We start from the raw sequence: 20,739 nt of genomic DNA on the forward strand, positions 1-20,739 counted from the left end.
GTGATCTTAATATGTAAAGTTTCAAAAATTATATCCCCTTTTGGAAGAAGTAGTTTGACATTCACCTAATAACGCCTATATTCGCTAGGAGACAAAAACATTGGTTCTACTTAAGATTAGACGCCTTTTTTCGGCACAGACAGCATGGCAGCAATTTTTAATAATATGACAAAATTCACCTTATATAAATGACACTGTGATCTTAATATGTAAAATTTCGAAAATTATATCGCCTTTTGGAAGAAATAGTTTGACATTCACAGGATAACGTCTATAATCGCTAGGAGACGAAATTTATATTTTACTTAGAACTAAATGTTTGCTTAGGCACAGGTGACACATAGAGCAGCGATTATTTTTATTATACTTTATATAATATACTTATATAAGTTTTTATTTTATTTACTTATATTTTTTTATTTTTTTTATTTTTTTTATTATTGTATTATTTACGATAAAGTTTTCTTATGCAAATGACAGCAGTGACGGGGAACACATTCAGAGGGAGGATGGGGCAGACTAGGGATTCTAACATTCAAAGAATATATTTTTTTTTACTAGAAGAAGTCTTTCAGCATTCATCTGTGAAAACAAATGGGTAACTTTTGAAAACGGGTTCATCTGCATAGGTGACAAATAATGTCACTAATTTTAAACCACGTGATAAAATTGTTTTTTTTTTTTTTTTAAATTGCCAACATGATGTGGCCCACGTTCATTGTTATGCGAAGCATAAAGGGGCTATAGCTTTTGAAAAGGGGCTTGCTCTGCACAGATGACAAATAATGTCACTAATCTTAAATCACGTGATAATTTTTTTTCTTGTAAAAATTCCACCACGATGTGGTCCAAGCTCATGGTCAGAATGTTTTACATTAAAGATTCTAATATGTGAAGCATCCAGAATTAAATCACTTTCTGTGATAACTGTTTTAGCATTCAGTAGACAATGTATATAGGCATTGAAGGATCGAGCTTGACAAAATGTGGCTCTTACCGCAGACAAAACTTCTGCTTTGCCAAAGATGACATATAATGCCACTGATTTTCAATAATAACATTCTTTCTTCTTATTATAAATTACCATCTTTCTTATTACCATTTATTATTACTTACGATCTTTCTTATTAATAATAATAAGAAATAAATAATAATATAATAACAAAATAAAAGAATAATAATAAAATGAAAGAATAAATAAGAAAAGGTAATAAGAAATTAGATTACCATTCTATTATATATTACCATCCTCACTGTGAACTTTAAAATTACACCCATATTCAAATTACATAGTAATTTAACATAATTATTTAAGTACAATAGCTAGTGGATAATTTATAAGTATAATAATCCATATTTAAAAGCCTTGATTTTTGCCACAACGTAATTTCTTTGGTTAACTCGTCTTATTAAATGATAATTAACATGTGATATTTTCTAAGCCCTTTATTCGGCAATTTACAAAAAGCTTAAGAAAATGTAACAAGAATTACTTACCATGACAATGACAAAATCAAGCCAACACCAAGCGTTAGTAAAGTAGTTTTTAAATCCTAGAGCAAGCCATTTGATCAACATTTCAAAGAAGAAGATGACCGTGAAAATGCGATCCATATAATACAGTATATCCTGAAGTACAGGTCTCTGTGGCAGTTGTACGTCCTCAAGAGCCTGTAATAAATATTAACGCATAACGTTATAACGTTCTATCAATAAAAATTAATAAAAAGTAATAGCCACTCAGAATTGTATTGACATTAACGTTATTGATATACACTATATGTTTTAACAGAGCATGCATTTGAAAATAAAACTCAACTGAAATAATTTAATGTAACCTAATAGAAACTACCCCTCCCCCCTTCAACTACCAAAAAATTAAAATCATAAAAATAAACACGTATGTCCGCTACAATGTTTCCATGGTTGCACTAGCTAATGAAAAAAGTATTGAAAAATTTCCTCAAGGACACATCCTCTAAGAGGCGGTTTTAGGGAAGGGACAGAGGGGGTATTTGTCCTAGGCACAGAAATTTTAGGGTCGCAAAATTTTAAGTAAATAATCAGCCGGGTATAATTATTTTGTAATTTTATTTTTATAAACATAAATTAGAAAGTGCAGTAAATTATTTTAATTAATTAAAAATAATTAATAAACTATCAATTAACAAATAAAATAAATTAAAAATAATTCCTTAATACTAATTAAAATGATTAAATAAAAATAATTAATAATAATTAAATAATTTAAATAATAAATTATCAATTAATTAATAAATTGAAAATAATTTTGTTAAAATTTGACCTGAAAATTCTTTGGGAAACAGGGGAAGGGCGCTAAGCAAGAAATTGGCCCGGGGGCAAGAGAGGCCAGAACCACGACTGAATTCTCTGGAAATATTTTTTTTTTGTATTCTCTGAGGTGCCAAGCTGATATACCATATTTGGGCGCATTTAGAAGCAGATTTAGGAATTAGCAAAATACTACATCAATTTTATATATCAAGGACCAAAAGTCTCTGATACCAAAGACTTTTATGATAAACCTTGGTTAACAGTCCTTGCTGCAGTGCTATGTAGTATACTTTATAAGCCACTTTTATGATATTTCTTATGAAGCAGATTAATAGCACCAATAACAAAAATATGTACTATTGTTATAGAAGTTATGATAATCTGGGTTAGAGGCTCGCAGTTCATTTTGTTTCCTTAAGAAAAAATCTTATCATATAGAATCATGCAGAAAATGTTGTCAAAGTTTTACAGAAACCGGTAGTTGATTAAATGATAAAAAAGATAAAGAATGAGGCATCAGACTTGGAAGTCCAAACGGGACTGATTTCCATTTCAGGCCCTTCAGCCAGGAAATATTGAAAAAGCCTGTGCGATGATCAACCAGGATCAAAATATTTTACTTAAAATATTTTATATTAAAATATATTATTTATTTTTTCTAAAAATATTTTTAGAACTAGCATTTGCTTCCATATAAAATCTAAACTCTGATTATATTTCATTATGTTTACTTTTTGCATGACTTTTGTGTGTTAACTACTGCTATTGCTGCTAAGACACTGCAACACCAAGCTGCTTGAGTCCTTCACTGCTGCACACGTTCCTCTTCTGCCTCATTTTCATCTGAATTTTCATTCTCCACGTTCCAGGGATTTTTCAGAACTTTACTGTTTACCTCTTCCCATTTTAAATTCTTTCTTTTAACCTCTTAAAGGACCTCTGACCTCTAAGGATTTGTTTTTATATCCTTTCTTTTTGACCACTAAGGACCTCTGATCTCTAAGGATTTATTTTAAATCCTTTGTTTTGATCTCTTAAAGGACCTCTGACCTCTGAGGATTTATTTTTAAGTCCTTTCTTTTGACCACTTAAATGTCCTCTGGCCTTTAAGGATTTATTTTTAAATCCTTTCTTTTGAATTCTTCCCAACCCAATTCAGGGACAACCTGCTTTTCACTTGGTCTTAGATAGGTCTCCAAAAGTATATCCTTATTTTTCAAAAATCCTTTTGGATTGGCTTTGGATTGATTATTTCCTATTGTAACGCAGCGTCCCAGTTGCGTTCATCTTATTTAGTCTAAGTTTTCTATTTTTTTTTTAAAGTGGTGGTTCTTACGTAGCATATACACAAAGACTAATCACAAAGTACCTAATCACAAGGGTCCATCATCCATTATCCTTCCTAAAACCACTCTGTTCTTTTCTTAAAACTTTATGTACAAACTTATGGATTGTTATGCTAAGTAATTTGCTTTCTTCACACACCAGGCTAATGGCCCAGTAACAACCACATTCGCTCTTATTACCTTTCTCATTGAGGGGTTTAATTGGTCTAAATCACTAGGTATTTCCTCTTTTTTTTAGAATCGTATGCACAATCTCCAGTAATTTACCTCTAAGCTCACAACCACTATATTTAAAAAAGCTCATTTACCACACTGTCAGCACCTGTTTTTTTTTGTTTTTTTTTAGCGCTATCACTGATTTTTCTTCACAAAATAAATCTTCATTCACATCGAAATTGTTGCAAACTTTTTCTTTATTTTCTATATCTTTTCTTGTAACTAAATCACGGTTTAGCATACTGTCAAAATATTCGGAAAAAAAAGAAGGAAAGAAAATGAGAAAAGAAAAGAGTAAAACAATTGTCATCGAATCACCATTTTAAGAGGATAATTTATTTAGACTTAGGCATGAGTAAAAACCTTGACTTTGTTTTCCACCAAAAGTATTGTAAATTTAAATAAAAGACAAGTAGATGTCTCGGCCACTCCTGGCCGAGTGGGTTGGTGCGCTGGATTCGGGATCCCTTGTCTGAGAGGACGCGGGTTCGAATCCCAGTGAACCCAATTCTTCAGTTTGGGACGGGAGTCAGTGGCGTGACTCTGTAAGCTTAGCCAGAATCGACCCAGCTCTAAATGGGTACCTGGAGAAATATGGGGAAGGTAAACAGAAAGGGTGTGTGAAAGCACAGGATGGCTGGCCCCCAACCCCCCATTGCACTTCCTGGCTGAAGGGCCAAGAAACGGAGATCAGCACCGCCGGTACGGACTGTAGAGTCTAATTCCGTATCCTTTACCTTTTACCTTTTACAAGTAGATAAAGTACCGATGGGCTATAACTGGTATCGACACTTTCAGTTATCATTTCTAAGTATTGATACATTCAAGGCTATACCTTCTCAATAAGTAAAAGCAGTAGTACAAAATCAGTGCTTGCTTATGTGGTACCTCAAAAAATTATTTAGACTTGACAAACATTAAATATTCCCATTTCTTCTAAGCTAGGCTTATGAAATTTTGACGTAATTTCTAAAGCAACGTGTTTAGAAAATACAAATGGAAAACGAATTTATCAGCAAAAAGGATTGCAGAACACAATGTTTATTTTTCTCATATATTTTCTAAGCAAAAAAATGTTAATGAAAAACGACTTACTACGTCTAAACTAAGAAAAAGCAAGTAAAGAAAAAGGAATTAAAGTAAAAAAAATGAGGCTTATAAAAAGATGAAATGAGAAACTAATGATTAAATAAGTAGAAAAAAAGTTTTGGGTAGGAAGAACTTTTACTTTATAATTACATTAATGAAAAAAAATGAAAGGAACTTATAACAGCTAGAATCAAAAGTGAAAGAAAAACAAAAGAAAAAAGAATAATGAAAAAAAGAATGAATGAAAATAATGAAAAAGTAAAATAGAAGATTTAGGATAGGAAACTACGTTAATTTTGAATTAAATTAATGAAAAAAACATCGAAAAAACTTACCAAAGCTAAACTGCTCAACAAAATCATTACAATAACAGCCGTTTCAAAGTACTTGTCCTCAATAAGTCTGTACGTTTTAAGTCTAAGTGTTGCCCAGCCTTCCCAAAAAGGTGTATCTTTTCCAGCAAGAAAGGGAAATTTTATATACCATTCAGGGGGAAAGCAGTCATCAGGATAGAGAGGTTGTTCATCTTCCCTAGGTGGAACCATAGGCATATTTGGATTGGTTTCAATTTCTTCTTGGTTATCAACAACGTCCTCCATAATTTCGCCTGTTGAAGGAAACTTATATTATTCAAGTGACTAATGATACGATTTTATATTTGGAGAAACACCTTTTGTTTTATATATTTTCATCATAGAAACAAAAAGAAAAAAATGCCCCCCCCTAGATTTGAAAAATGCCCTTTTTTGTATATCCATTGAAAAATCTTTGCCACTCACCCTCTATATTCTCATGAATTAACTACCCGAATTTTTAGCTTAACTGTTTTTAAGGATAACAGAATAAAGATGAGTATAAGTTCTAGTGAATTTATTGTTAAGTCAGCTTAAAGAGAGATTAAAAAAATATAACAGTTCAAAATAGGGATGAAACCTTCTAATTGACAGTGAAACATATATAAATTTTTTAACTGGATAATTTGGACATATATACAGTGTCCATCATCAGCAGTAAAACTAAAGACATTAATTAAAACAAAAAAATTATACCCAATAAACTAATTACCTATAGTTTATTGCTCTTATTTTTTTCCATGCAACAGCGGAAGCAAGTCTCCTTGACCTTTTCGTTTCGGGTTCATTAGCTTTATCTGAAATATCTGGTGGACAGAGGTCAAAGTTCTTAGGTGAAATGAGATTTGCTTTATTTGACCTCAGTAAATTATAGTAAATTAAATTCAATCCAAATTCACCTGTATCTCTGTTTATGGAATTATTCTTGAATAATTTTTTTTTAATTTCGATTGTTTCCCTGAAATTAAAAAAAAAATTGATCCTCTGAAATCAAAGAAACATTCTCAAACAAAATAAAATGATTTGGATAAATATAAATATGTTCCGATAGAGCCGAAGTGAAATCTTCACGTTTGGAATTTTGATTTAAGGACGATGAAATAGAATTATAATGTTAAATTATTTGAGGCCAATTTTTATTTGAAATAAAATTTTCGATTCTATTATATTCTGACATTCTAAATATATTATAGACATTCTATTAATTAATGTAAGAGCATTTTACTGCATCATTTTTAAAGGTTTAGGATTTTCTATCAGCCAGTGGAATTAATCAGGGGGCACGAGAGCCTCTGTTCCCTTATGTTTTTGCCCCTCTCCCTATTTTTTTGAACAAAGAATTTTTGGGGTAAGGTCATTAAAAATTGCATTTTTATTGTTATTTTTAACTGCAAACTGAGAGATACTACAACTCCTCCCCAAGATATCAAAAAAGATACTTGAAGCGATTCGGCTTAAATTCTGTGGATTGATTCCACTGCTATCAACTATGTGTAATCGAAGATAATATTCAGATACCATTCGATCCCATGGGGGCCAAAACTAGTAAGCTGCTGTCCCAAGGTTAGATACAAAGTAACGTACTTCCAAAGGATCGACTCGAGCTTTTCTAAAATTTCTGAATTATTCATTTTCTCCAATAAAATAGAATGGTTCAAAGAAAAAAAAAATATCAAAATTAATTTTTGGTACTTTTTTATATAAATATTTCTTATACATGAAAAATACATGATGACTAGTTACTATAATGAACGAATCATCGCTGTATCACTTGTAATAATTAAATATTCATTTAATCATAGAATAATTAAAAAAACTAATAAATATAAAAAGATATATAAATCAAAAGATGCTTAATAAGCATAAAGATTGACTGAAAATTGGCTTACCTATTAATATGAATAAATCAAATCTAATAAATCATTAATTTTAAGTAAAAGGGCCGCAATCGCTAATTCAGTAAAACACCCTGGCCCTGATATAAACTAATTTTTGGTTAAATTATTTCTTTTTGCCTTATGTACACCTGTTTTTGCAAAATGTATCCTAAAATCTTGCTGTAATTGGCCGACAGTAATTAAAATAAGTTATTTCAAAACCATAAGAAAATATTTAAAGGGGGTGGGACTGCAAATTACCTTCCATATCCACCTTGCTTTCCTCCTTTTGGAAATCCGGTTCATCATTCCAGTTAACAATACTGCCCTTGTGACTATCGTGATCTATTCTGTACATGTGACTCTTGTATGAAGCAGTGCTAAAAATAAAGCGAAAAATTCATCATCGAAATAACGCGAAAAATTCAAATTAAAAATTCAAAAATCGAATAAATAAAGCGAAAAATTCAAATTAGCAATGCAAAGTATTGTTTCAGTAGGAGGGGTCTAAAGAAGTTTTTCATTAATGGCATTATGGAACCAGAAAGTACCTATTTTAAAGTGATTTTTTAGCAGTCACTGCCCTGAGGTTTTTCTTTTCCAGTATGTGTTTGCGAGCGAAGAGAACGGACAACCTTGGAGCGGGGTGGTCTAGGCCTTTTGATTAATAAAGATACCCAATATTGGGCTAGGGATGACGTTTCCCTGTGGCTTGAAGGTAGGAATGAAACCCTTTTCATCGAAATAAAAAATAAAGGGAAAAAATTGATTTTGGAACTGATTTACGAAAACAAAAATAAATTTAGAATGGGTTATTTTAATATAAATTTACCAAAAAGAGCGAATAACTCAGATTTTTATCCAAGCATATATGATTGTGTCCGATAGGTCGGATCACTTTCTTTTAAATAGTAAAATAAAGTTGAACAAGTCAAAGGAAAATAAACAATGAATGGACTTCGTTTTCTCGTGAAATGAAAAATAACAAGAGCTAAGAGCTCATATGGCACTTGTGACGAGGCGAGAAGAGCTAAGACCCAAGAGATCATATGGTATGAGCTCTAACAAAATTCTATGAATCAATAGATTGATTTAAAAAAGAAAATAAGAGGCTTAATGCCGGTCAGGATTTAAGATAAGAGCTCTGAGTCACGATGTCCTTCTAAATATCAAAATTCATTAAGATCTGATCACCCACTCGTAAGTTATAAATAACTAATTTTTTCTAATTTTTCCTCTCCCTTTAGCCCCCCAGATGGTCGAATCTGGGAAAACGACTTTATCAAGTCAAACTGTGCAGCTCCCTGACACGCCTATAAATTTTCATCGTCCTAGCACGTCCAGAAGCACCAAACTCGCCAAATCACTGAGCCCCTCCCCCCAGCTCCCCCAAAGAGAGTGAATCCAGTACGATTCTGTCAATCACGTATCAAGGACATTTGTTTATTCTATCCACCAAGCTTCCTCCCGATTCCTACACTCCAAGTGTTTTTCCAAGATTTCCCCCTTCAACTCTCCCCAATGTCAAACGATCTGGTCGGGATTTGAAATAAGAGCTCTTAGGCATGAATTCTTTCTAAAAATCAAATTTCATTAAGATCCGATCATCTATTCGTAAGATAAAAATACCCCAATTTTCACGTTTTCCAAGAATTCCAGTTTCCCCCTCCAACTCCCACCAACGTCACAGGATCTGGTCGGAATTTAAAATAAGAACTTTAAAGCACAAGATCCTTCTAAATATCAAATTTCATTAAGATCTGGTCACCCTTTCGTAAGTTACAAATACCTCAATTTTCAAAATTACCCCCCCCTCCAATTCCACCAAAGAGAGCAGATCTGGTCCGGTTATGTCAGTCACGTATCTTAGACAGGTTTTTATTCTTCCCATCCAGTTTCATCCTGATCTCACCGCTTTAAGTATTTTCTAAGATTTCCGGTCCCCCCCAACTGCCCCCCCCCAATTACGCTTGATCCGGTTGAGATTTAAAATAAGAGATCTGAGTTACGAGGTCCTTCTAAATATGAAGTTTCATGAAGATCCGATCATTCCTTCGTAAGTTAAAAATACGTCATTTTTTCTTATTTTTCAGAATTAACCCCCCCCCCCAATATATCGGATCCGTTCCAATTATGTAAATCACGTATGTAAGACTTCTGCTTATTTTTCCCACCAAGTTTCATCCCGATCCCTCCAATCTAAGCGTTTTCGATGATTTTAGGTTCCCCACCCCAAACTTCCTCCAACGTCACCAGATCCATTCAGGATTTAAAATAAGAGCTTTGAGACACGATATCCTTCTTAATATCAAATTTCATTGACATCCGATAACCCGTTCGTAAGCTAAAAATACTTCATTTTTTCTAATTTTTCAGAATTGACCCCTCCCCCAACAACCCCAAAGAGAGCGGATCCGTTCCGTTTATGTCAATCATGTATCTAGGACTCGTGATTATTTTTTCCACCAAGTTTCATCCCGATCCCTCCACTCTAAGTGTTTTTCAAGTTTTGGGTCTCCCCCTCCCAACTCCTCCCCCCAATGTCACCAGATCTGGTCGGGTTTAAAATAAGAGCTCTGAGCCACGATATCCTTCTAAATATCAAATTTCATTGAGATCCGATCACCTGTTCGTAAGTTAAAAATACCTCATTTTTTCTAATTTTTCAGAAATACCCCCCCCCCCAACTATCCCAAAGAGAGCGTATCCCTTCCGTTTATGTCAATCATGTATCTAGCACTCGGTTTGTTTTTCCCACCAAATTTCATCCCGATCCCTCCACTCTAAGTGTTTTCCAAGTTTTAAGTTTCCCCCTCTCAACTCCCCCCCCCCCCAATGTCACCAGATACGGTCGGGATTTAAAATAAGAGCTCTAAGACACGATATCCTTCTAAACATCAAATTTCATTGAGATCCGATCACCCGTTCGTAAGTTAAAAATACCTCATTTTTTCTAATTTTTCAGAATTACCCCCCTCCCCCCCAACTACCCCAAAGAGAGTGGATCCGTTCCGATTATGTCAATCATGTATCTGGGACTTGTGCTTATTTTTCCCATCAAGTTTCATCCCGATCCCTCCACTCTAAGTGTTTTCCAAGATTTTAGGTTTCTCCCCCTCCAACTTCCCCCCAATGTCATCAGATCTGGTTGGGATTTAAAATAAGAGCTCTGAGACACAATATAATTCCAAACATCAAATTTCATCAAGATCCCATCACCCATTCATAAGTTAAAAATACTTCATTTTTCTATTTTTTCCGAATTAACCGGCCCCCCACCCCCCCCCCCCCAGATGGTCAAATTGGGAAAACAACTATTTATAATTTAAGCTGGTTCCGTCCCTGATAAGCCTGCCAAATTTCATCTCCTAGCTTACCTGGAAGTGCCTAAAGTAGCAAAACCGGGGACCGACAGACCGACAGAATTGGCGATTGCTATATGTCACTTGGTTAATACCAAGTGCCATAAAAACCCAAAGAGTTTTCCAAATATGATGGACGAAACAAATGTTTCAAGTGTAATAGGGGAAAAGTGCCCAAATACAGCAAATGACCTCTTCAGTGAGATAGCGACGATTGTAATGAATGAAACATGTCCCTTGTGAAGAATAAACCCTAATAGCAGATTTTTCTAGAAACGAGGCATAACTAAAGCTATTCTAGTTTCATTAAAGCAGAAAAACCAACTTTATGTGAATCATTTAAAGGATCATTCAGATGATAATTTTATGAAATTCCTAATAATTCGGAATACTTTAAATTCAGTAAAACGGAGAGCTCAGGAACCTCATTTCCAAAATGAATATAATGAAAATCAAGGGAATATAATAAACAAATGAAAAAAAAAACTCGGAGGAGAGAGCCATGGAGACGACATGAGGTCGTCTTACCGATTATCGACACATAGCTAAATTCCTGTGTGGTTAATGAAGGAAATGAAGGAATGAAGGAATTGAAGGAATTGCAAATGAAGGAAAAAGACTTTGCGATCAAATGTGGGCTAACATACACGAATCTGCGAGTTTTGGATGTGCTTTTGAAAGGCAGTCTGCAAATGAGAATTCCTTGGCAGTCTGACAAGGAATGAGAAAGGCAGTCGGCAAATGAGAATTCGTTTGTAAGATTTTTGGAACGAGAAGTGGCACGATTCATGGCTACGAAAAAGTCGAGCTCTAGCGGGATGGATGAGTTTTCGTTGAAACTCATAAAAGCCGCAAAAACGAGTGTCTTACCTGTCTTGACGCACCTTGTCAACCTTTCTCTTGACCCTGGAGCCTTCCCAGAAGCACTAAAGATCGCAAGAGTGGCTCCTCTTCATAAAGGAGGAAAAAAAGATGACCCTTCGAATCGAAGACCTATATCTCTTCTCCCATTTTTCTCGAAGTTATTTGAGAAAGTGGTACATGCAGAGTTAAGCTACTATACTGTAAAGACTAAAATTCTAATGGAACACCAATTTGGGCTCGGAAAAGGGATATTTAAGGATATGGCAGTTCTGAAATTGGTTCATTGGATTAGTGATGAATTTGAAGCTGGTCTCATACCCGCAGCTGTGTTTTTGGATATAAAAAAAGCGTTCGATATGGTGGACCACTCGGAGCTTATTCAAGCTCTTGACTCGATTGGAGTGAAAGGTTCAAGCCTTGAGTGGTTTTCATCGTATCTAAACAATCTGTATCAGATAGTTCAGAACGAATCATTTTTATCTTCAAAAAGAGAAAATAGAGTGCGTGGCCCAACAAGGGTCAATCCTATGACTCCTCCTTTTCATCATTTTCATTGATAGAGTGAAGCATTACCTGTCAGAGGCTGGTGTCATCCTATTTGCAGGTGACATTTTGCTCTTTCTGACAGTGCCTTCACTTAATGTTTTGTGTTTAAAATTTAAAATGCAGTTTCTGAATTTCTAACTTTTTTTTCAACAAAATCTGTTGACCCTAAACTTCAAATCGTGATTGATCATCAAATCACAGTTCGAGGAAATGTGAAAAAATTATTAATCAATTAATTTTTAATTGATGAAAACCTGTCGTGGAAAAACCAAATTATGCAGAGGTCTTGGGGTATGCGAAAAATTAAAAATCTAGTCCCAAAAAAAAGATTATAAAATGATTTATTTTTCTATATTTTGTTCATCTATTAGCTACGGATGCTCCATATGGGCAAGTAATTTTGAAAAATGTTTTGAAAGAGTACAACAACTTCAGAATAGAGCTGTAAAATTATTATCCCAATTTTATGATTCTGATGAGGTTCCTGCTCATGAGCATTTTAAAAAGAATAAGTTAATGGATGTATCCCAAATTCGAGATTACCAAATCGCAATTTTTTCATATAAATGTTTCAATCGCCTCTTCACTCCTGCTCTTGAAAATCTTTTTATTTTTAATAGAGACCATCATGATCATAATACAAGAAAAGCTGATAACTTAATTCATGAGTTTAGGAGTACCACTCGAGCATCTTTCGTGATTCCCATTATTGTCCCCATGTTTGGAATATATTGCCCGAGTGTGTGGAAAATTCACCTAGTCTTCCGGTTATCTATTTGTGGGCAAATAAATTTCTTTTGTCTCGTGAGTGAATTTGATGTGAAGTCCGCTCAAGGTTGTCATTCTATTCAATTTATTCCTCCGATTTTCTTTGCTGTTATTGTTTTTTTATTATATTTTCCTCCGTCTCTTTTTTCCTTTCTTCCTTCATCATATGAGTTTCTTGTGTGTTGATTAGCGCAGTGTGAATGTGGTTTTAAATTAGCTGAGGGTGATAACCTCGCTTGTCCTTCTAAGCTTAATGCCTTTCTTGGCATGTCAAAGACGAATAGCGTTTATTTTCTTTCTTTTAAATAAATTTATACCTCCCTCTCATATCTCTCTCTTCTCCAAGTCTGAGGGCAGTCATGCCGTCCTTAAAGATATGGTTATTGGACCTTATAACTATGATGAACAAAATGGCTATCTCAAGTTTTGATTGGACAACTTAGGGGAAAAAGGGGCATGGGAAGGAGGAGGGCTAGGTGCACCTCAATCTTTTTGGTCACTTAAAAAGTACACCAGAACTTTAGATTTCCTTTTGAATGAGTCCTATCTTGATTTTCGGACCATTGGTTCGGCACGATCATCCGTGGGAAGACAAAACAGAAAAACAAAAAAAACAAAACAAAAACAAAACAAAAACGATCAAATAAATCGCATCCATGATCTATCTTTTGGCGGAAAATTCAAAATTCCTCATTTTTACAGATGGGAAGTTGAAAACATTCCGTTTTTTAGAGATTCGGTTACTATTGGTCCTAGCCGTTCCTTGCTGACAGTTCATTGCCGCGAACTGTTTAGTGTGCACAACTGAGGTGTCATATAATCTTTTACTGTGACAAGATCCAAAATACCACCTGTAAGCCTTTAAAGTACCAAGGACAGTGAAAACAAAATATGATTGTTTGAACTGGACAAGTGGAAACTTATAAAAGCATATATATCTTAAAAAATTAGGAAAATGAGCTATTAAATTTTTGGCAAAAAGACCTCTATGTTTACTTTTTTTGTGGTAGCGTGCACCAGATATAAAAAAGAGAAAAGGCAAGTCACAATTCAGCAAAAAATCAGCTGAAAACCTACCAAAAAGCTGAAGAAGGTAAAGCTTTTCTGTGAAGCTACAGTCAAACAGTTCGTTGCACCGAACTATAAGTATGGAGCAACTCGGCCCAATAGTAACCTAATAGTAACCGAACGGCTCTGGGTTCAGGGAACATAAGATGTTTTTATTATGATATTGTTGGTACTTTAATACGTTGGAACATGCATAAATCCCCCAAAGTCACAAAGCCACAGAATAGGTGTAGGTTTTCTTGTAAAGAACGTTTGCTTAGGCTGTGGAACCTGTTTTCAGTCACATTTATGTTGCATTAACATGACTAGTCAAATGATTAGCCTATAGTCTGTGTTATGTGAAAACATGATTAGCCATAATAGTGGCCACATTAAAATGATTAGGATTTCAATAAAATTTCCAGGATAGTATTTCTCGGGAATCAAGGAACTATTTGAAACTCACCTTTCTGCATCTTCATCTGGAAGATGAACAACTGTATGAGATCCAAAATCCATGTCAATCAATTCTTGACTACAATTATAACTTCTTCTGTTGTTCATGCCACGTAGCTTCTCTTGCATTTTATCTAAAACCACAAAGGTTAGTTTTATTAGAAAGAAGAATTGTTCAAGACTTGTCATAATTAAGGCCTTTTCAAGCGAAGACGGTCGAGTGAGAATAGTTTGCGTTCACAGGATGTGAGTTTTTCCGAAAGAAAAGTCACTTCAAATGTACCCAATTTGCCTTTTGAGCCTTATTAATTAGAAAAACTTTTCCCACAAAATAAGTTTTTCAAAGAAAAGTAAAGAACTTCACCAAACCAAAAATGAGCACAAATAAAATCAAATAATCTACCAAGTGCAAAACTACCACAAAACGACATTGATAATAAAAAAACCCAAAAACGAATAGAAATTATAAAAAATAGCCAAGTCAGACTTAAAACGAGCAGAAACCAAAATGAGTAGATCTAAAAACTCCTTTACCTTCCCAAGGCCAGAATATAACTTGCATTTTACTGAAAAAAAAAATGAATGTGCGTTTTCAGTTTAATATACATGAGCTGAAATTTATTCCTTAAAATGTTAATAATATTTGAATTATTAAATTTATAAAAACGAAAAGATTAAAAAAAATCTTTTCAAGTAGAAGTGCAAATTATATTCTGGCCTTGGGAAGGCATGGGGGTTTTTAGCCCTATTCACGTTAATTTCTGCTCGTTTTGAGTCTGACTCAGTTATTTATTGCAATCTCTGTTCTTGGCTTTCATTTACACGTCGATGCTGATTTGTGGTAGTTTTATGCTTCGTAGATTTTTTTATATTTTATTTTTTGGCAATTTTTGGTTTAATGGAGTTCTTTTTCTTTGAAAAAGTTATTTTGTGGAATTTTTTTTTATAATTTATTTCAGTTCGTTTTATACTGACATAGTCTTTTTAGGGAAAAAGAAAATAGTGGTTTAATTTTTTTCCGTTTTTCATTATGAATTTGCAGTTTCGCCTGCTATTAGTAAGCTGGAGAAACATTTTTTAACAACATACACCCTTTTAATAATCTGGACATAAATAGTATTGTTTAATCTAGTTTCATGTATCATCTAATTGACCTGAAAATTGAAACTTGATACCTTTCACAAAAAACATCTATTTATGCTCTTTGACAGCTTTTATACACTTACACTCTTTTGATTTAGTTAAATTTTAAGAGCAGAAGTAGTATTAGAAGTAGCCCCAAAAGTCTGAACATAATACGTTCAGTTGTTCTTGGGATAATGCAGAGATGTCTTATTGGCAATCGTATAAACCCAGTGCTTTTTTATTTAATCTTATGGCAACATTTTGTTTTTAAAAATAATGGGAAACTTGCACAACTGGCGGGGGGTTGACGGACGCAATAACCCTACAGATACAGTTGCAAGACTGTTCAGCTATGCTGAACAAAATGGTTATTGTAACTTTTGGTTGGAAGTGTTTGGAAAATTATGAGCAAAAGAGGAAGGCTGATTGCCCTCCAATCACTTTCGACTCTTAAAATGGGTACTAGAACTTTGGATTTCAAATAAAATTAGCTCTTTTAAAATACGGAAAAAATTACTAGCTAATCAAAACTTTCATTAACACTCAATACTTTCACCTTAATATCCTCAGGTTTATTAGTAGTAGTAGTAGTACCAGTAGTTAAAGTAGTAGCAGTAGAGGCAGAGTTAATAGTAGCAGTCTTAGCTTTAGTAGAAGTAGCAGAAGTAGTAGCAGTAATAATATTAGTAGCAGTAGTAGTAGCTGTAGAAGTAGAAGCAACAGTATTATGATGCAAATATTGTCTTTTGGTTAGTTCAATATCCCCCACAACAAGAGTTGAAAGTTTAAATTTTACATACGAAATTGTTCCCAAGATATTGCTGATAAGCTCTTTTGACAACTTTCATAAGGATGACAGGTTGCCATCCGTGCAACAGAAAATTTCAGAAACTTATTCCGAAAATTTCACTTTCATACCCTTAAGGTCAATCTCCTAGGTTGAAAGCAAATTCTATTTCCAATAACATTGAAATACGTTACGAGATTTCCTCCTTTCTCATTGGCTTAATTGCTCCTTGAGGGTTGTATCAGAATATCTAAAGACTGTTGACTTTCCCTGAACATTAAGACCGGATTTAAAGGGAATTTAGATTTTTCACATGTCTAATTGGTAACAGCTGACCATTTGAATTTGGTTGATTACAAGTCAGATAACAGTTTAGCATTTAAATTTTCACGATGGGCAGAAAAAAAATACAAAAACAAAAAAGGGACGGGAAAACCTGAGACATTAGTAAGTTCTATCTCAACGTTATAGTAGAATGTATTACTTTTATTCATTTACAAGTTACTATTTCAAACAGTTCGTGGTAACAAACTGTAGTAAGAAGCGACTAGGCTCAATAGTGACCAAAACTCTAAAAAACAAAGTTTTGATACAAATAGTTACATCAAAAGAATTGCATTTTAATGCTAATTTTAAATATATAAGTTTCATCAAGTGTAGTCTTACCGGTCAAAAGTTACGAGCCTGAGAAAATGTGCCTTATTTTAGAAAATAGGCGGAAATACCCTCTAAAAGTCACAAAATCTTAAAAAAATCACACCATCAGAGTCAGCATATCCGAGAAACCTACTGTAGAAGTTTCAAGCCCCTATCATAAAAATGGTGGAATTTTGTATTTTTGATAACGGGTGCGTATTTTTTTGTTTTTTTTTTTGTTTTTTTCCTCAGGGGTGATCGTATCGACCTAGTTGTCCTAGAATGTCGCAAGATGGTTCATTCTAACGTAAATTAAAAGTTATAGTGTCCTTTTTAAGTGACCAAAAAATCGGAGGGCACCGAGACCCCCTCCAACACACATTTTTCTCCAAGGTCACCGGATCAAAATTTTGAGATAGCCATTGTGTTTAACTTAGTCAAAAACCTAATAACTATGTCTTTGGGGATGACTAAATCCACCACAGTTCCCGGGGGAGGGGCGGCAACTTATAAACTTTGACCATTGTTAACACATAATAGTTGTTAATTATGAAGTGTACAGACGTTTCGGGGGGACTTTTTTTGTGTTGGGTTTAGGGTGGGTTGGGGGGGGGGCAAGTTGAGTGGGAGGATCTTTCCATGCCGGAATTTTTCATGAGGGAAGAGAATTTCCATGAAGGGGTCGTAGGATTTTCTAGCATCATTTACAAAAAGACAATGAGAAAATTATTTTTTTTTCAACTGGAAGTAATGATCAACATTAAAACTTAAAACGAACATAAAATATTACTTATATAAGGGGGTTCATCTCTTCCACAATACCTTGCTCTTTACGCAAAAAGTATTTTATATAATTCTAACTAGTTATTCTACGGCCTTTGTTATTCAAGGGTCATTCTGAAAGATTTGGGACAAAATTCAAGCTTTATTGTAAAGAACGAGGTATTGACGAGGGGGCAAACCCCCTCACAATAAAAATATACAATTATATAAGTTCGTTGCATAAGCTAATTCGTAAGGTACGAATGTATATTACTAACAAAAACGTTTGTAAAAAAATAAAACAAATCTAGTTGTATTTTTAAGTAACCAAAAATTGGGAGGTAACTAGGCCTCCTCTCCCATCCCCTTTTTTTTTTAGCGAAATCGTCCGATCAAAACTATGAGAAAACCATTTAGCTTGTAATTAACATAAAAATTGCTTCTCCAGACTAAACATCCGTACGATATATGGGTAGATTATTGCAAAATATATCGTGCGAAGAGTATGTTCCGGCACAATATGCTTCAATCTTTTGAGGATGCCAACTCCAAGTGCAACTTTGGTGGAGATAATGTCGCTATGATGCTTCTACGATAGATTAGAATCAATATGGAAGCCGAGGTACCGCAGTGATATAGCTTGTAAAATAGGTTTTTCACCAAATAGAACTTTACTGAATACATCAACAGAATCACCCACTCCACAGAATGTCAGTAAAAAATTTTCTTTACATTCACACACAGCAAACTTAAACTTGTAAACATCTCTAATCTTTTGAGAGTAATATGAGCTTTAGCTATTAAATTATCTGCAGATTTTGCAAATTTTGTTAGAAATAATGTTAGTAATATATGTATCCTTTAGATAAACGTGCATCATGTTCACGTAAACTAAATAAAGTAAAGGGCCAAGCACAGACATTTTGCTATTTATAATATTAGATATCGTCGTATGAGTTTCTACACCAGGTAACTACTTTAACCCATGAAATACAAGGCTATCAAGCATGGACTCTTGATCATAATTATCAAGCTTTTTTTCTATTCGACCAATTCTCTCCAACAAATTTTCAGTTTGAAATCTCAGACTACCTAGTAGAGCCTGCTCAATTTTTGCAAACTATGGATTAAACTCGAGCGTGGTTGAATCATAAACCTGGCTGATTATCAGTTCAGTACCTTCTTTTTTCAGTGAATTTGGATCATTGAACTTTTCAGTAACTGAAAGTAAATGAAAGTAAGGAGCAACATTAAAACTTAAAACGAACAGAAATTACTCCGTATATGATAGGGGCTTTTCCTCCTAACGCCCCGCTCTTTACGCTAAAGTTTGACTCTTTCTATTAACTTTATTTTTAAAACAGTAAGAAACTTTAGCGTAAAGAGTGGGGCGTTGAGGAGGAAAAGCCCCTTTCATATGCGGAGTAATTTCTGTTCGTTTTAAGCTTTAATGTTGCTCCTTACTTTCATTTAAAAAAGCTTGTTTTTTTTATTTAATTTCTGGACGTTTTTGAATTAATGCATGTTTTGATCTTGGCTCTCCGCACATAATAATTAAAGCGAAATTTGCATATGAATTAATTGCAATTAATCGGAATATTTTGAGAAAAAGGAGCGAGGGAGGAGGCCTAGTTGCACTCCAAGTTTTTGATCACTTAAAAAAGCAACTAGAACTTTTAATTTTTTACAAACGTTTTCATTGGCAAAAAATATACGTACTTACGAATGAACTTACGTAACGAACTTCTATATCCGTATGTTTTTATTGCGTATATGAGGGGGTTCAACCCTGGTCGATACCTCGCTCTTTACATTAAAGCTTAGATTTTGTCCCAATTCCTTAAGAATGACCTCTGAATCACAAAGACCGTAGAATAAATAGTTGAAATTACTAAAAATACTTTAGCGTAAAGAGTGAGGTATAACGAGAAGGTAAACCCCTGATATGCATAATAATTTTTGTTCGTTTTAAGTTTTAATGTTGCTCCTTACTTTGAGTAGAAACAAACTTTTCATATTTATTTTTTCATTGTTTTTTCAAATAATGCTCCAAAATCCTGCGCCACCTTAATTGAAATTCACTTCCCCCATGAGAGGTTTCTCCATGGAAATATCCTCCCATGTAACCCTCCCCCCTCAAATCCCCCCTAAACCAAAAAAAATCCCCCTGAAAACGTCTGTACACTTCCCGGTAACCATTGCTATATGTAAACACAGGTCAAAGTTTGTGACTTGCAGCCCCTCCCACGGGGACTGCGGGGGAGTGAGACGTCCCTAAATACATAGTTATTAGGTTTTTCGACGATGGTGAATAGAATGGCTATCGCAGAATTTTGATCCGGTGACTTTTGGGAAAAAATGAGTGTGGGAGGGGGAGTAGGTGCCCTCCAATTTTTTCGGTCACTTAAAAAGGGCACTAGAACTTTTAATTTCCATAAGAATTAGCCTTCTTGCGACATTCTAGGACCACTCAGTCGATAAGATCACCCCTGGAAAAAAAAAGGAAAAAAAAAAAAAAAAAAAAAAAACAAATAAACACGCATCCGTGATCTGTCTTCTGGCAAAAAAATGCGAAATTTCACATTTTGGTAGATAGGAGCTTGAAACTTCTACTCTATGGTTCTTTGATACGCTGAATCTGATGGTGTTAAGATTGTATGACTTTTAGGGGGTGTTTCCCCCTATTTTCTAAAATGAGGCAAATTTTCTCAGGCTCGTAACTTTCGATGGGTATAACTGGTCTTGATGAAACTTATATATTTAAAATCAGCATTAAAATGCGATTCTTTCGATGTAACTATTGGTATCAAAATTCCATTTTTTAGAGTTTCGGTTACTATTGAGCCGGGTCGCTCCTTACTACAGTTCGTTACCACGAACTGTTTGATTGGTTATATTTTCCAGCAGATGACTTCTTATTTTCTCCAGCTGGGCTTCAGTTGTAGCTAATTGTTCGTAAATCAGGGCGATACTTGAAGACACCGAGTTAGACCCTAATTTATCTCTTGCTTCCAGGGCTTAAAAGGTCTTAGAAAAAGTTTCGTAAATTTCTGTGGTATTAGTAAGTTTTTGTGGCACTTTTTATTTACAAAGTGACATATAGTGATCGTAAATTCTGTCAGTCTGTCTGTCTGTCTTTCCCTGTTTGCTAGTTTAGTCACTTCCAGATAAGCTAGGACGATGAAATTTGGCAGGTGTATCAGGAACCAG

The 20,739-nt window shown here is 34.3% G+C and overlaps 1 protein-coding gene across 5 annotated transcripts in view; it reads right to left on the reverse strand.

Moving 5' to 3' along the window:
• Window positions 1-20,739, reverse strand: part of LOC136041019 (sodium channel protein para-like) — a 592,014-nt gene that overhangs the window by 68,899 nt on the left and 502,376 nt on the right. For all 5 annotated transcript variants that reach the window (XM_065725536.1, XM_065725532.1, XM_065725534.1 and 2 more), the window contains 4 exons: window positions 14,230-14,353; window positions 7,438-7,556; window positions 5,282-5,553; window positions 1,498-1,671 (listed from right to left, as the gene is read on the reverse strand). In XM_065725536.1, coding sequence (XP_065581608.1) covers window positions 1,498-1,671; window positions 5,282-5,553; window positions 7,438-7,556; window positions 14,230-14,353 — 689 coding nt within the window. The remainder of the gene's footprint in view (window positions 1-1,497; window positions 1,672-5,281; window positions 5,554-7,437; window positions 7,557-14,229; window positions 14,354-20,739) is intronic.

This window comes from Artemia franciscana, chromosome 21 (genome assembly GCF_032884065.1).
Source record: "Artemia franciscana chromosome 21, ASM3288406v1, whole genome shotgun sequence".
Lineage (NCBI taxonomy): Eukaryota > Metazoa > Arthropoda > Branchiopoda > Anostraca > Artemiidae > Artemia > Artemia franciscana.